This window comes from Leptodactylus fuscus, chromosome 9, assembly GCF_031893055.1.
Source record: "Leptodactylus fuscus isolate aLepFus1 chromosome 9, aLepFus1.hap2, whole genome shotgun sequence".
Lineage (NCBI taxonomy): Eukaryota > Metazoa > Chordata > Amphibia > Anura > Leptodactylidae > Leptodactylus > Leptodactylus fuscus.
The window spans coordinates 80479423-80498061 of record NC_134273.1 but is presented as its reverse complement, the minus strand read 5'-3'; the positions used below and the strand labels follow the sequence as shown (position 1 = coordinate 80498061).

Genomic DNA, 18639 nt, shown 5'->3' with positions numbered 1-18639 from the left:
CGACACCCCCAATCATCTACCGTGCCCAATAGCACATATCCATCAATTAAATGGCGCAGTCTGTTGCCCCATGGCTGGCCGAGTGCATAGACAACTAAGAAGGGGAAGCAAAACTACAACAGCTCGGTGTCGTTCTCAGGATCAGTGAGTGGTGATCAGATCATCTTCCCCAATCCTAAAGTAATGGAATATTCTCGCCAAAGGCCATCACTTTGAGAAATGGCCTTCAATATTCCCAGGATTAGAAAGCATGACTCAGGAAGTGACATCACATTGAAATGAATGGACCGAGCTGCCGTATGGCCATGTGACCAATGAACGTGATGTCACTTCCTGAGAAAAAGAAAACAGCTACATTTCCGATTCATGGATAACCCCTTTAATGGCTAGTTTAAAGGGTTTGCCGATTTGGACAACCTCTGTCCATATGCCCACGTAGGGTACATAAATATCATAGAGGGCAATTTTCTTTTAGGATAGACGAGCAAGTGAGTAAGTTCAGTCTTTTAGACCCTTTATCTGTGAAAGCTAGGGAAAAACCACTGTTGGACCTGTAATGGCAGCCATATTGGTTGTCACCTACTTCCATACTTGTATCAAGTCCTTACTTTCCTCAGGGCTAGAATTCAGTTTGCAACCCCAGACCCGTTTCTAAATATCCTGGCCAAGGTACAAGGTCTTGTTACCCCTCACCTACCAGCGCCCAACACCCGCACCAGCCCAGCTCTCATCCAGCGTTCCCTTTAAGCTTTCCCGGAAATCTTTGTGCTGCCTTTTGTCAAAAACACCTTTTTTATGAAAATCTTGGCTTATCTACGTGTCTTAAGTTCACTAAATAAACACTGACTTCATCCTTTTTGGGTACGGTACTTGATAGGTGACTCATTTTACCACTGAATTATAAACCAAAGAAGAAGCAAACCTGAAATACATGGAACAAGTATTTGGATCTGAAGACGTAGAATTTATTGCTGTATTTTATTCTCTTTCCATTTACGCTGCCTGTTGTCTAAACACCTTGAGGGCTAGAACTAGGGAAAAGCGGATGTACCCTCTAAATGCTGAAAGGTTTCAGGGCTCTAATTGTTGTTAGTAGATTCTTGTAACAATAGATCACTTGGATCCTGCGATCACCTAGGAAGGTATTCAGTTTGCCTGCAGTGCCTCCACAGGTGAAAGTAAGCAACACAGCCTGGTCATTAGAATCAATGAGTTTCCTATAAACAGGGATGTGATGGGTCCTCCAGAACAAGAGATGTCCTTTGTTGCCACTTTGGCTAATAGTCAAAGGGGAGGATACTGCCAACTCTAGTTCTTTAAATCTGTTAATAGGCGCGGCTCCACCGATTCCGTTTCCAGATCAATCGGCGCACTCAGTTTTAGTGGTAATTTATAAGCAGGCGTAGATTTCAGTGCAGGCAGGTGGAGGGTGCAAACTGATTTATAAAGAGCATGTACCTCCTCATATATGGGGTGCACCCTCCACCGGGGTAGGGGACATGAAGACTGGGGCATTCAATAGAGCATTTTTACTCTATCTTCCCCATTGATTCCAATGGGACTATTCACATGTCAATTTTTTGGGATTATTTGATTTAACGTATCATCTAAAATAGGACAAAATTTTGTCGTCATTTTGTCCACTTTCACCAATCCATCAATAATCTGAAGTTTGTAAGGGATCCATGAAAACGGATGCCCACACATGCAAAAAAACGACGTTGTATTCATTACAACAGAATTACAAAAATTCCACACACTGGATTGCAACAGATTTTGTTTGGATTTCCGCATCAAATCCTTAGCATGTGAATGGGGCTTAAGGCTGGCTCTTTATTATATACTATATACCTGTATATGATCCCTTTGTAGTGAATCACTTGGCCTTTCCAACGTCATTGACTTGTTTATTCTGCTGATATCGTAATTCTAGGTGTGGAAGGGTAAATAAATACTCCTGCGGATTAAGTGATATTTAGCTGTGCGATATCTTTTATGACTGTAGTCATATTTGTTTGTGGCCTGAGCATGCACATCCTTTAGGAATTACTGGGACAAGTTCTTTTCTTTTTGATCTTTGCTGCTGTTGTTACTCTAGATCTGTTCCTGGGTCAGGGACAAATGAATCTTAAACAAAACAGCACTCCTATAGGGGAGACAGGGTACTGCACCCATTGCTGTTTTACACTACATTTACATTCATATATGAACAAGAGAAATGGCACTCACAGCTATAGTAGCGTCATCTAGAGAGAAAAAATCTAGAAATTACAGAATCTTCCATGTCTTCTTCCATCCTGGGTTTCAATCTTCTAGGCCTTGGGCAGAGCCAACTGCGTGTGCCCAGGCCACAAGAAAATGGCTGCTTACACAATAAGCTGGTGTAAGTGACCATTTTCTTGTGGCCCGGGCTCTGCCCAAGGTCTAGAAGATTGAAACCCAGGATGCCTTCCATGGGCAATGAGGTTCCATGATGATCCAACACAACATGGACTATTGGGGGGAATATAACACATGACTATAGTAGAAGGCAACACCGGGTTTGCTTACGGCCTGTATCCAGGGAGACTTATAGACTGCCTCAGGGCTGTATACACAAAACCATATTAGATTTTTAATCATGATTATTAGCAAAGTTGCTTCCTTGTTTTACATTGGTTGCATTTGCAAAGGTATACACACCCTTTATATTTGCAGAAGCAGAACCAACTCTGTTTCCTTCACACAGGCCAGGTGGACCTATATGAACACCCCAGGGACTAAACAGATGGTCCTTAGCGTGAGGCTTCTTTGCAGGGCGTGGCCGCGCACCTTGTACCGAAAAGTAAAATAAAAGCCATTTCTTTCTGGAAATTTTTACTGGTGTTAGCTTTTCCTGGAGGAAAGAGAATTCGCATATTCCCAAATCACGTCTCTCATTATCTTTAGCATTCTGAGCAAACAACAGAACTTTGTTTTAGTGATCCTATAAAATATGCATGTCAGGGAAAAAAAAAAGTGAAAGTGATAAACAAAAGCAAACAAGGCGCTACATTTAGAAGCGAAATTTGCTACAATTATAGCTGTTAAACAAAATAAACATTAACGGTTAGCGAGAAGCGCTCAGGAAAGATAAATTGTATGAAAGGAAATGACAAATGTTTACAGTTTGGGGCTGATTTTAAGCAGGGCACGTATCTTCCAATGCACTAACTGTTTTAACAGCTGTTTTATGATGTTTTCCCCCTCCTTGTTTTAAGGGCTTTGAGTCATGATGCAAGAATCTGGGACTGAGACGAAAAGTAACGATTCAGCCGTGCAGAATGGTGGAAATTCTGGTAACCACTTACTAGAGTGCACATTACGAGAAACGCGATCTAACGGAGAGACACCTTCCCTGGACGCCACCGCCGCCGACCTTGCACATCTTCAGCAACACCAGGTACCGTGCCCCCTCGTCCTGCTCTCAGATGGTAGAGAAAACAGAACCATCCATGCAATCACAATGGAATGTGAAATTTATACTTTATTATGTGTTCTGGCGCCCGCTTTCAGGCATTCATCACTGTGAAGGGGAGATCAAAGACGGTTGCGATGCCTGAAAAAGCCAGTGTGTACTGTTTAGTACCAAAAAGTAGCCCTGCTGACAACTGTTAAAGTGAAGGAGGATGCTGCTGCGGCTACCGAGTGAAGATTTTCAGTTTTTTTGGCATCTGACCTAGTATGAAAGAAATGCAAACCTCGAAACGCGTGGTACATGCTGTTGAAATGTGCCGTAACCTACGGGAACCTATCATTCATGTTCTTCTATTGTCTGTAATACGCGCTTCATCTAAAAACTGGATTTTAGGGAGATACAATGTTATAATGACGCGATGGAAGTTGACTGTCCCGGGTGATGTGGTTTTATGGGTGTATTACAATCTACTGGGCCTGGTTTGACCCCCATAGTTGATGGAGTGGGAGTCTTCCATTTAGCCAAAATGGTGGGCGGGTGCAGATAGCATCTCTAGTTATGGTGTGTATGATGCTGATTGATTTCAATGATCATCGTGCAATACTTCACTATACCTGTGGTGGTGCTGCAGGCAAACTGAAGACTTGCTGCTCGGTTCTAACAAAGAGGGACTGAGGTGTAAGAAGACGGACAATCTGGGATAAGCTAATTGTCTTCTAACAAAAAGATGTCTAAGGTAAATGGTTTTACAGGACTGACATATTGATGACTTATCCTCAGGATTGTGATTGGCGGTGGTCCGATACCCAGGAACCCCATAGATCAGGTGTTTCAATACAAAGCACAGCGCCATACTATGTATAGTGGCTGTTCTTGGTATTGCAGATCAGTCCAATGCACTTGAATGGGACTGAAATGCTGCCAGTGTAGGACTGATCTATCAGAGTATCAGTGGTCCCAGATTCTAACACAATAATGGCTTTGGACATATCATTCCTCATCTTTGTGTGACTGTCACCTGTCACAGCCCATTGGCTGACTTGGAAGGTCGCAGTAGTCCTGTCACTGCCATGTGAATGTCGATCACGTCACCGGGAGTCTAATTGGATCACATTATTACAAAGAAAACAGTATATTGTCCTAAATACCTTCACAATACTCAACATAAACAGTCTTACATAAATGGCCTATAAAGACAAGACTTTTTGACACCTCCCTTCACAGTATCCTTGAATGAAGAATAATAGTAATTTATCCAAGGTCGCGGCGAGCTGGCGCGTTCTGCCTATCACCAGCGCGTTACCCTTGTCTCCTGTTTGTATTTATGGAAACACATAATAACTCGGCGTTCTGCATTCGGTTCGCCTGAAAGTGTTTGTCGACACAGTAACAATATCTCATACAGGTATTCAACTAAGAACAATGGAAGCGGAACCATGTACAGTATTTAAAGGGGAACTCCGCTTTTACATCAGGTCCATCTCTTTGTATATGCTTAGTTCCAAGCAGAGGATTAAAATAAGGCCCCAGGCACCAATGCAAAATCTGGACAGGGCCCTTGTCTTTTACAGTACTGGTCTCCTTATATAAAGAAGAGACACCTTGTGAACCCCTTAAGACTCCTGGGTCCACCAGTGAGGACACCCTCTGTACTCCTTGAAGTTACACTCCTGTTTCCAAGGGCTGACCAACAGTGTCCGATCTAAACTTGATGATTAACCCCTCTCTACAACAACGTCGGTGCTGCTGCCCCATCCACCGGGTGACTACATCGCGTTCCCATACTCTTGCGATGACTTGCATAGTCACATGATCTATTGCACTTCCTCTTCCTGAATTTTTGGAATTGACTCGTAGAGAAAGAAGTGACCTAGTGAAGCTTGACAATGGCGGTTAATCCATAGACGTGACCCTCAGACGCGCGGCACTCCTTGGTTCTCCAGATCTCTAACCTGCCACCATAGACCTCTTGTCCTTGGGGGAACATAGACGGAGCTAATTCAATCATTTCCATCTTACAGGTTTTTACTTGAAGTGAGAGAATCACAGCCATGCTGAAGTCATTAGTGCGGCAGTCACACAAACCCATGGATAAAATTTCAATAACTGCAGGCCAGAGTTGAGTAAACAGTTGCACTGAAACTTAATTCCTGTTGACTTTTCCCTCATTCTTCGCCAGGGGCACATTCTCAATCTGTGGTGCTAAGACAACAGGGGCTGCAGCTTTGATTAATGTAGGACAGTAGAATTAGTACACTATGATATGCCAGCCGTGCATGAAAGAACACAAAAAATAGCTTATTTTTATCCTCGGCAAGTTCAAGTGTGCCCTTCAAGTGTCTGAGATGGCATTTAGATCTCTGGATATCTCCACGTGTAATCAAGGCCGCTTTAACAATGATGGAAGCTGCACCAGGCTCGAGGGTAGTGGGGATCGCCCTAGTCCACCCAGATCGTGAAGGAAAGGCCTCCATTTCCGGTGTGGTTCTGGGCGGCAGGTAGTCATTTCAGCTTTATCTGCATCCTTAGGACACAGAAAAAGTTGAATACAATGGTGGAGCACGCCGAGCCGGAGATCGCACTAGAGCTGGAGGCAACTTTGTGGGTATAGCGTTAAGTGGATATATCGATTTATTGACCACTGTGGGGGCATCATATGGGGGTTACTTGAGGGGACATTAAATTATGTGGGACCAGTTTAGCATGGGGCCACTCATATGTTAATATAACCCAGCATACAGAATTGGGAGTACTCCGTGGCACCCAGGCTTGGGCGCAGCTTGGTCTAATTCATTATTTTGATACAATTTGGTCCCAGGTGGTGAATTTATCCAAGAATCATGAAAAGGTTATAGAGGGGGAAAAAGATTCTTGGTATTGGCAATCCATAGCATTCAGGCTTGGGCAGAATTTTGGAATCAACTGGTTAATTGATGGCCTTAGGATCCAGTTAGGCCTCTCCTGGAGTCAATTGGATTTGACCATTATCCATTGAAGTATGTGCTGGTGCCAAATATGTATTGGTATTGGCTACCAAAAAGGGTGTTTGTGACAAAATTACAACTTTTTGTGCCCCGATCACCAATTTTGTAAAAAGTTGGGAGACTGGGACTGGGATAGAGCAAGGATGCTTCGTCTGATACATTTACTGTAACTCGTGCCAGAAAAAGGCTTGAGTTCTAGCTACTTCACCCTCTGGCTGGCATGTAGGAGATTTTAATTCTGGTGCAAGTGGCCTCCCAAGAAGTACCGGAATTTCTTAGACCAATGACTGATAATATGGCTGGCAGTGGTTTACATCAGCTAGCTACTTCTGGTCTTAGAAACTAGAAACCGACAGAGGTATGGAGTAGTGTAGTAGGCTACACAATGCCATAAAATGGTGTATAGTATAAAGCATGCCATGTGGCCTATGATTTTTTTAGAATGGTAGCCAACAATGGCTGTCCAATAAGATACACATTGGGATACGTCACAATTTTAGATTTAATAGTTACATACATAGTAGATGAGGTTGGATGAAGACATCAGTCCATCAAGTCCGACCTATAACCCTACAATCCCCCCCCAGTGTTGATCCAGAGGAAGGCAAAAAAAAACAAAAAACCATGAGGCTCATGCCAATTGCCCCATTTCGAGGGGAAAATTCCTTCGTGTCTCCAGTCTGGCAATCAGTATAAAAACCCTGAATCATAGCGGAAAGTAAATTTCTTTTCATTTTCATTTTTGTTTATTTTGAGCCAAAAGCGGAGATATGCTTCACATGAAACGTAGATGAGGTCAGCTGGAAATACATGGTGGGAAATTTTTCAGAATGCAAATAGAGAAAGCGCCATCTTAGTGGCAGGTGAAGTCATGAAGCTATGGGGACATGGTGGAAGTTGGTGTTACTCTTGGCACCCTTTCCTACTCAGTAGTATAGTATAAGACTACTTTTGGGTTATTTTGTGGTGCCTTTGTGATAGTAACATAGGCATAGGCTCTTGGACTCCAGAAACCCTACCTACGATGTACCATTTATAGTACTTGGGCCCTTATCTTGTAGACAGGGATCTGGACCTCCTGACTTGCGCCCCTTATAACTACACTCCAGAGTAGTGTATAATCCACTTCAAGGTCAGTAGCAGGCATGAGTGTTTGTCAATAAAGTTTGTTGAAAGCATAGATCCAGAACAAGGTATGTGGACGTAGAGTTCTACCAAAGGTGTAACTTCAAGTTTGTGGGCTGCAATGCAAAATCTGTAATGAGGCTCCCAATGACCACATGCTATCTATAATACTGTAGAGAGGCCATTGGGCCCCTCAGGCTCCAGGGTTGGGAGCGAATGCTACCTCTACCCCCTATATCTGGGTTCCATATGAAGGCATTCCAACAGTCTGGCTAATAGTTTTGGTAGACTCTTAAGATACAAGACCCATCATTGGGCACTGGCGAAGGTGGGGGGTGCAAATACAATTGTATGAGGCCATCAGTGACACCACAGGATCCCGGAAGCCCCTGGGAGAAGATTCCTGCTCCACCACTGTGTGTGGCCGTGTTGGCCCCGATTCTGCTTTCACTGCAGGTCCATATTACAAGACATGAGCAAACACACTACTTATTTCAACAAACTTTATTTATAACCACCTGGCTAATTCGCCGACATGTGCACCTGTCACATACACTTTAAAAGATGTCACTCATTGTTTGAAGGAAGGAACTTTTTTGGAAGGGGAAAAAAAAAAGTGTTGTTGTTTTTTGTCTGCAAACTTGAAATCTACAAACTTTTAAAGACAAGATTTATTGAGAAAAAAGTGATATATTTTTCTTTTTAATTATTATTCCCGTCGCCCACACATAAGCTGTTTGCAGTTCATCTAAACACTTGACATGCTTGCATTTCAGATGAGCTTGTTTTCCCAGTCTATCAAAATAACAAATATTGTTTGCCTCTCCATTTGCTCAACAATATTTTTAAGGTGAAGTCTTCATGTAAATTTCGACGTTTGTCTGATAAATTTGGAAGTCAGCATTTGTTTGAAAGGTGGTGTTGAAATCCATTTAGTGTTTTGATACCGCATGAATATCTAATCAAATATAACATATTGAATATTCCTGAGGGACACACGCTTAGAAGTTTTTTTTTTCCATTGGGGTATTTTTTTATTCTGCAATGTTCCTGTTCTGGGTCTATACATCTGTTGTATCCTATGTATTCCTTCTCTGTCACATCATGTACTCTATATCTCCTTCTCTAGGCTTCTGGGCCATTCACCTGATTTTATATAAAGTTCTCTTCTCACCAAGTCGCCATGAATCATGGGATCCATTAAGATACCATATCTGACCCATTGTCTTTCACTATAGAGCCACTGTGAGTTCTGCTACACTTTAAGACACCCCACCTGACCTAGGCTTTCGCTACCAAGTCACCATGACTGCTGCTGTCCAATAAGTCTCCATACAACATATTCTCCATTGTCTTTACAAGTCACTATGGTTGCTCTTGATCTTGCTATCCATTAGGTCCATGACTATTACCATCCAATACGATGCTAAATCTGACCCATCATCTTTCTCTACCAAGCCAACACGACTGTGCTTGTCCCTCAAAGACTCCTTATCTGACCCATCATCATTCTCTCCCGAGACGCCTTGATTTATGCTCTTTTTCAAAAACACCTCGCCTAGTCCATTGTCCATATACCTTATGCTGTCCTTGCTATTCAGTAAGACACCATATCTGCCCCATTGTTTTTACAGGTTACCTTGGCTGTTCCTGCCATTCCGTGCATTAAGACACTAGACCTGCCCCACCTGTTCAGGTCTTAGGGCTCGTTCACACGGGGTAAGAGGGGGCGGATTTTGACGACAAATCCACCTCAAAATCCACCCCCTCACAAAAGAGGTCGATGTAGGCCGCTAGCGTCCTTTTTTCCGTGAATGGGAACAAACCGCTCATGGGAAAAAAAGCGAGCTGCCTTTTCTTCAGGCCTATTCCGTGGCTGACTCAGACTAGGACTAGGCCTCTGGACTAGGCCCATTTATTTGGGCCTACTACGGAGCGAGAAGCCGCGACTCTTGGAAGCAGCGACAGTCGCGGCAGGCACATTTTGGTCCTATTCTGACGCGGCTTCCCGCGTCAAATTCAGGACCAAAATATGTGCTCACGAACACCTTGTGAACTAGCCCTACGTCTACCAAGCCATTATGACTTGTTGCTATACTTTAAGATACTATATGTGGCCTGTCATCCTTCCCTACCAAGTGACTATGACTACAGTTGTGCTTCCATCCATTACGACACCATATGTGCCCCATTGTCTTTACCAAGTCTGTATGATTGCTTAGTCTCTCCTCTATTTTTTCTGTTCACTAGAATTTTAATATCTACAAATAGAACCTAAATGCCCCAGGCCGTTCCCCCTTCACCCCAACTATACTTAGTCAACATATGTGTCCCATTCTTCATTCAACAAGTCATTAAGTCATCCCATATCTGCTCTTCACCAAGTCATCATGACAGTCCCTATCTTTTTCCTCTCATTTCATAAAGTTGCTGTGGTTTACACCATCCATGACATGAAGTGACCTACCCTGTGCTTCTCCTACAAAGGTCAACCATGTCACTCTGACCGCCCTGTCTTACCTTTCTTTAACACGTCTGCCTTTGTCATATTTGTTATGCAAGATGCCATGTTGGCCATTAAGCCACCATAAATCCTCCTGTCCTCCTTCTTCACCAGCAGTTCTGCTCGACCCTCTCTGCACTGAGTTGTGGTATACAGTAAAACCCTTCCAAAAAAACTACCATCCATTATCTAGGCCAGATTTCCTGTGACAGATATCTGAGAAGACCACCACTTTTTGATGCAATCTTAGGTGGTTATCTCAAAGACAATTCACTACATATTCTCCACAACGTCATTGTGTCCACCTTGTCCTACCCTCATCATCTTTCGTCACGTAGTCAACATGTTTCCCCAGTACTTTGTCTGCCATGTCACCTTGTCCGTTCCCACTTTCCCTCCGTCATCACCTTTACACCTGTCCTCTCTCCCGTGTCTTTGTATTTTTTCTCTTTGTTATCTTGCCATCTTGTCTCCACCTTGCCCCCTTTCTCTTTCGCCATGTTCTATTACAACACATCTCTCATTCCCACCATCCTTTGAGATCTGAATTGGGTTGACATCAATCCTTTAATATCCAAAGCTCTATTCCTTATTTTTTTTATTATTTTTTATTTTTTTTACTCTTCCCAGAACCAATCGTCCCACCGACTGGAACTCAAAAATTTCCCTTGCCCAAAACTTCTAGAATTGCAGGACCAGTCAGTATTAGTCACCTGGCACGGCCATTGTCTGCATTTCTGTATTATGGAGCTGTTTGCTTACTGCTTTCACTTACTCAGTGCGAGCCGGATAACTGTGTGTCGCCACTGAGAGGAATTCACAGACAGATTCCGCTTAAGATTTACTAATACAAACACGCTGAGTAAATCAACCTTATCTCTGCTTCCCAACTCTTAAAAAACTGCTCCCTGTATTCTGCCTCCAAGATGGAATAAACAACTTAACCCTTGGAAAGCTCAAGGCGCCACTTACTGCTTTCTAGCTTGCAGAGGGGGCCATGACCCACCAGCACTAAAATGCTTAAAAGACATCAGTGGCCTATCTGCTCCAGATAACTATCATATAAATGGAGCAGGGACAACATTGTCTTTGAGAGAGCCGTCTGTTATTGACTTCTCTCAATGCAGGAGTTTACTAGTGTTTCACTAATGAGTCAGACAGTTGGCAGGATAGTGATGTAAAAGAGTACAAGTGTGAAGCTGATTGATGACAGGCGCGGGGACCAGGCAGCACAAAAAGGACATATGATCTAGGAAACCAAAGGGAACAGTCTATGGCGCCTCTTTCTCTCCTGGATAGAAGTGGATTTTTTTTTTCTTCTCCTCTCTTTTAAGCTTATAATATATATTTCAGCATTTTGTCTGCTCGCCTCTCCATTGTTTATCAGGTTCTCACTTTAGAATTATTGCTTGGATTATATGTGTTTATCACAGCGGTGTTTCAGGTTTCAGGCTTAGAACTCGGTTATTTCTCGTTGCCACCGGGCACGGGATTAGTAAGATTAGATGGAACGGCCAGGGGCCACCACTGAGGGTGCTGCTTTTTTGTTTTGTGACATCAGAGGAGAATTGCAGGTTATGCTCTTGGACGTGTTTTCCGGGGCGATGTGATAAAGCGTTAAAAGTGACTTGGAAAAAAAGAGACGTTCATGATCATGACATTATTATTGTAAAGTTTGCAAAATTTGATGACGTTAATCCAGGGTTTTTATACTGACTGCCGGATTTGGAGTCGGGAAGGAATTTTTTCCCCTGAAATAGGGCAATTGGCATGAGCCTCATGGGGTTTTCTGCCTTCCCCTGGATCAACACTGTAGGGATTGTAGGGTTATAGGTTGGACTTGATGGACTCATGTCTTTATCCAACCTCATCTACTATGTAACTATGAATGGGTCACCAGTTACTATATCCCATTTATAATTCTGGCATTTAGGCCCCCTCTGGTGTGAGGGCCCGAGTGTCACTGCTACTTCTCCATGCCCTATAGCAGTGATGGCGAACCTTTTAGAGACTGAATGCCCAAACTGCAAACCAAAACCCACTAAATTATTGTGAAGTGCCAACACAGCAATTTAACCTTAATACTCTGCAGATCCACAATTGAGGACAGTTACGGACCCACAAATTACAGTCATGTGAATGGGGCTTTATAGGGCTTTCAATTATACAACTAACTTTGTTCTGAAAGGTAAAAGTCTCTGCATTTAGTATTTTTGAACAATTAATATTCGTTATTTACATCTCACAGGATCTGTTTTATAGTGACTGTGTAATGTTATTACAGCCTGTACTAATATCACGTCTGCTATAAAACAGATACTGTGTGATATAAATAGTGATGGGCCCCCACACAGTATTATATGCTCCACAGTACGGAGCGAAGAGGTCAGGAGAGAAGCTCTGTGATATATAGGGTTATATGACAGAGAAAGAAATAGTGAACTTCTCCCCTTCTAACATAGACCCTTATATATCACAGAGCTCAGCATCTCTCTAGTATATAACCCTATATATCACAGAGCTCAGCATCTCTCTAGTATATAACCCTATATATCACAGAGCTCAGCTTCTCCCCTCTATCCTATAACCCTATATATCACAGAGCTCAGCTTCTCTCCTCTATCATATAACCCTATATATCACAGAGCTCAGCTTCTCTCCTCTATCCTATAACCCTATATATCAGAGCTCAGCTCCTCTCCTCTATCATATAACCCTATATATCACAGAGCTCAGCTTCTCTCTTCTATCATATAACCCTATATATCACAGAGCTCAGCTTCTCTCTTCTATCATATACCCCTATATATCACAGAGCTCAGCTTCTCTCCTCTATCATATAACCTATATATCACAGAGCTCAGCTTCTCTCCTCTATCATATAACCTATATATCACAGAGCTCAGCTTCTCTCCTCTATCTTATAACCCTATATATCACACAGCTCAGCTTCTCTCCTCTATCCTATAACCCTATATATCACAGAGCTCAGCTTCTCTCCTCTATCATATAACCCTATATATCACAGAGCTCAGCTTCTCTCCTCTATCATATAACCCTATATATCACAGAGCTCAGCTTCTCTCCTCAGAGCTCAGCTTCTCTCCTCTATCCTATAACCCTATATATCACACAGCTCAGCTTCTCTCCTCTATCATATAACCCTATATATCACAGAGCTCAGCTTCTCTCCTCTATCCTATAACCCTATATATCACACAGCTCAGCTTCTCTCCTCTATCATATAACCCTATATATCACACAGCTCAGCTTCTCTCCTCTATCCTATAACCCTATATATCACACAGCTCAGCTTCTCTCCTCTATCATATAACCCTATATATCACAGAGCTCAGCTTCTCTCCTCTATCATATAACCCTATATATCACAGAGCTCAGCTTCTCTCCTCTATCATATAACCTATATATCACAGAGCTCAGCTTCTCTCCTCTATCATATAACCATATATATCACAGAGCTCAGCTTCTCTCCTCTATCATATAACCTATATATCACAGAGCTCAGCTTCTCTCCTCTATCATATAACCCTATATATCACAGAGCTCAGCTTCTCTCCTCTATCATATAAACTATATATCACAGAGCTCAGCTTCTCTCCTCTATCATATAACCCTATATATCACAGAGCTCAGCTTCTCTCCTCTATCATATAACCTATATATCACAGAGCTCAGCTTCTCTCCTCTATCATATAACCATATATATCACAGAGCTCAGCTTCTCTCCTCTATCATATAACCTATATATCACAGAGCTCAGCTTCTCTCCTCTATCATATAACCCTATATATCACAGAGCTCAGCTTCTCTCCTCTATCATATAACCCTATATATCACAGAGCTCAGCTTCTCTCCTCTATCATATAAACTATATATCACAGAGCTCAGCTTCTCTCCTCTATCATATAACCCTATATATCACAGAGCTCAGTTTCTCTCCTCTATGACCTGCTAACAGGACAGCAAAAATTCCATGTCAACTTTACTTGGATGTTTTTTCTATCCATATTTATTGTAAATATTTTCTTCAGCTTTCTTTTACATTTTTATTAAAACATATAAACATCTATATTTTTTTAATACAAAAGTTTCAAAAACAGTTAAGACTCGAAAACAATTCAGAAATTTCTGCAAAAAAAGTTAAAATCTGGAAAGACTTTCTGTGCGCCATCTGAGCAGTGAAATGGGATATATGTCGGATGCCACATTGACCCATGGGCTACAAAACAGTAAAAATTCTGTCACTCCCAAGGAGAGACGTTCGTTTGAACTTTTACCAGGTATGCGTTTTAATTACAATTTGTTGACAGATTAGCTGAAAGATTGCAAAGAGTACATTTTGCAGAATTGGCAGCCTCATATCTGTTTTCCCTTTAGAAAGAAAAAGAGAGGAAAAAAAAATCCCCATTGGTATTTTGCAATGGCTTGCATTTATTGACAAGTAGTGCTGAGGCGGCAGAATTGGAATGTTTGTATAATGCAAAGCTATATGGCTTGCCTAATGGAGCCGAGGACTCTTTTAGGTGCATCGCAGATTATTTGATAAGAGAGGGTTACAGGGTGACTTATTTTATGTGCTGTGTTATTTTGCGGGCAAGGAGCGAGTTTGTATTATAAATCAATGCTATGGGCTGATGGCTGGGACATAAGCTGAAACCTTCATACAACAAAGGGTGGGGGAACAGCAAATGGTTTCATATTTTTTTCAACTTTTTGTGTCTTTTTGGCAGCGGAGACGCTGGGGGACTTTGTGTGGTGTAGATATATGGAACATATGCAGTGCACATTTACTAAGAGATGCCAAGTCATCATCAGACGCAGCATGAACAAAGCTTAGTAATAAAGGTAGCCCTGGACTCGGGGAAAGCAAACATTCCTTAAAGTGTTCCTCTGGTTTTACAAGACCTCTGATATATCCTATAGACGTATTAGAAGATGACGGGGTTGAGATGGGATTCCCACCGCTAGATGCAATGAAGGGACCCCAGCACTGTTCTTAGATCATGACCCTATATTGACAATGGGACTTCTGAATGTTGCTCCCTACATCTGAGAACGAAAAAGGTAAAACCCATCAAGTCATGTTGTCCATGACAGTCAAAGGTAAAATGGGTTCTGGGGCTCCAGGCAATCCCTTGACAAAGGATAATGTTGGGCAAGGAAGGATCAGAGAAGTTGTCCAAATGAGCATTCAGGGTACATGTGGACGCTTGGGTGATAGTCACACTGTCACCACCATCCATGGCTTGATCTATGTACATAATGGTAACCCATATCTACTTGGGCGTCCCAAGCCCAGTGGGACCAGATTAGCCTGCTGTGGTGGGATAAAATCTATTACAACTACTACAAACTAACCAAGAAAAAAAATGATATATTTGAGTAGATTTGTATTCAAACAACGTGGGGGAGGGAGATTGTATGGTAGTGTTAGTTATCCCTGGGCCACTGGAAGATGCTCCTCATATACGACAAAGTGCCCATCTCTGCAGGAATCAGAGGCATCCTCCAGCGGGACTGTGCACCTGCACCGAAATATGATGGGGCCGGTGGTCGCCCACACTCCATGCCCCTTTCCATAAACCCCTCTAGGATAGTGGCAATGGCGAAGAAAAAGCAAAAAAGTCACCAAAAAATCCTGATGTGTACAAACACTTACACCTTGTATAGGTCAGTTAGGATCAGTTATTGTCTGTTTTTATACTGTCTGTTTTTTGCTTTTTTTTTTGTTCTGCTTTCTGAGCATGTGCATAGACCCTAATGCTGAAAAATAAGGGACGCTTTATGTCCGTCGTAAGTCCGTTATTTTGAATGGACACAAATTTCCTGCGGTATTATGTCCACTACAAAAACAGACATGTGACAAATTCGGTGAAAACAGAACTAGATCAAATCAATGGGATTTCTAACAGATCTGTCAGGCTGAGTTCAGACGGGTTTTTTTGGTCCAGAATTTGACGTAGAGGCCGCCTCAGATTCCGGACCAAAAAAACGGTAGCCACGACTGCAGTGTACTGGCATCCAGTAGTGGCACTACATTCCGGATTAGGCCCAAATGAATGGGCCTAGTCGGGCCTGAAGAATGAGCATGTCACTTATTTTTTCAGGGAGCTGGAACGGTGTGAACACCCCCCCCCTAGGAAACTCATGTAAATCAGGGGGGATGTGGAAACCTACAGCTGTTGTTCATGGTCAGAATAGAACCCAGGAGCACAATTGTAACCACTGAGCCACCCTACTGCCCTACTGCCCTACGACTCCCATACGGTATATGAACAGTGGTCACCCCTTTAGAAACCTATTGTTTCATTCATTGAATCGTCTCCTTTAAATTCATAAAAAAGAATCTTGTTGCACAAAAAATAAGCCAGCGAGTTGTGTAAATTGTTGTGTGCACCACACCCGCTTTACAACAAGAGCTTAGGAAAACATATGCTAAGAGGTTATAAACTATTTTTTTCCTGCAGTTCCTTTGGTCATGTGCTCTTATCTCATTCGGAGTGAACACAAGCAACTAAGATAAAGCTTTTGTTTCATATTGACATAACTGGGCAGGTCTGAGTTTGTTTGTTGGCCTCGGCAAGGATAATGTCTGTCTTGTTCTTTGTCTTAAAAAAATTTTTTTTGCAGCAATTATTAAACATATCTGCATTGCTATTTACTCGAAGGTGGGATTATCCGGCCGCCAACGCCACGTCAGCTGACCTTAAGTCTTTGCCTAAGCCCCTCTGAGAAAGATCAATACCTCGATGAATTAGACACAAAGTTTCTCTCTATTGTTTGGCGGTTTAATGTTTTTCCAAAATCTTTTTGTTTTTTTTCCGAGTGTTTTTGTATTTTTATTTTTTTTTGCAAGAGAGTTGAAGGAGAAAATTATTAACAAAATGCAGTGAAACATTTTCCCAGACCGCTCGAGCATTTTACGGAATTGAAAAAGCAAAAAAAAAAAAGCTGATGGAATGTCTTTTTTGTAGCCATTCGTGTCTAATAACTTTTAATCTGAAGGTTAAGTATTGAGATCTAAACTAAGAGACGATAATATCAATTTTGCATTCAGTGAAGGGCACGGTATACATCTCGGCACTGCAAAGAAAATTGTGCGTAAAATGTAATTTTGCTGTTCAACAAAAGAGTCTTCTGCGGCAGGAACAGAAGGGGGACAAGAAAAGGAAAAAAAAAAAAAAAACCCTTGTGTTATTACGCCATTGTTTCTCCGTGTCTTATACACAGCATCGCACAATACAGGCGCTCACATTAAAATGCAAGGAAATTATATAGTACAAGGTTGTGTGAACTGAATGTATAGAGGCCGTGTCACGGGGAGCCGGTTATGTTACTGCTAAGGGCAGCTTCTAATCTCTAGATTACTGACTTAACCCTATGGGCTCGTTCTTACCGCGGTGTTGGATAGAGATACCATTAGGGTCGCTAGTCCCTATGGTTACTTCATATAACTCAATTGTCCGTTAGAGATGAGCGAGTAGTATTCGATCGAGTAGGTATTCGATGGAATACTTCAATATTCAAAATACTCGTATTCGGTCGAATACTATGCGTAAAAAATAGTGTGAATTTTTACTGCATTTACCGCATGGTATTCGACCGAGTACAAGTATTTCGAATATCGAAGTATTCGATTGAATACCAACTCGATCCAATACTACTCGCTCATCTCTATTGTCCATTACCCCTTAACAATACCAAGAGATTATTCACAAAACAAGGAGCGTGAATGGGGATGGCGGCCGTTCAATATGGATCTGTGGGTTGGTTAAAACAAAAAAATACCAACGAAATTCATCAAATTTTTTGTGGTCTGTTAAAAACAGATGCAAGATGGAGATGGATGACACTCGGGTGCCAGAAACCGAGTAAGGCTAAGTTCACATGTGCACCAGTCTTCATTGGAAAATCAACGGCAAAACAAGTCTGTTATAGTCAATGGAGTCCACCGGATTACGTGTGTGGTCTGTTGATGGGCCTGAACAATGGAGAGGCGACGCTAGTGTGAACCTAGTGTAACTGATGCCGAATAGATGCACCATAGGCATTAAAAATGGAGCAATTCGTCCATTTTTTATGGTTGAGAACTGGCACGGTTGTGTGAATTTAGACGATACACAGGATTGGTGATTATTGTCTGACCACCGTTGGTCCTGCCATGGGGGTGCTCGGTAATCATGAGAATGGGCTTCTTGTGTCACTTGTTTGATAGTAATGGTAACACTTGTGTGCTGTCACGTCGAATGCTGTGCCCCACTATCTCGATCAGCCCTATAGATATTAAGTGGGGCAACAATGCACACGTGTGACCCATTCAAAGGGAGCACATGGGACCCCTGCTGTTGTGTTTGGTGGAGGTCCCAGAAACAGGAGACTCTGTCATGTTTGATTGAAATAATAACTCTGTATTCAGTTCTACTTTTGCTTGGGGTAAATGACAGGAACCCAACACCCCCCATTATTAGCCAAGGGGGTCATTTACTTTCCATCCATGTTTCTGCTCCTACATCAAGACGTAAAATCGAGACGTAGAAGATCTGAAGTAGTTTTAGGGAGTCTCATTTTTA

General features: G+C 42.2%; 1 protein-coding gene across 7 annotated transcripts in view; it reads left to right on the top strand.

Annotated features, from left to right (window-relative positions):
* FOXP1 (forkhead box P1) overlaps positions 1–18639 on the top strand; it is a 497110-nt gene that overhangs the window by 300320 nt on the left and 178151 nt on the right. For all 7 annotated transcript variants that reach the window (XM_075287502.1, XM_075287498.1, XM_075287500.1 and 4 more), the window contains one exon: positions 3240–3421. In XM_075287502.1, coding sequence (XP_075143603.1) covers positions 3251–3421 — 171 coding nt within the window. In that variant the 5' untranslated portion in view covers positions 3240–3250. The remainder of the gene's footprint in view (positions 1–3239; positions 3422–18639) is intronic.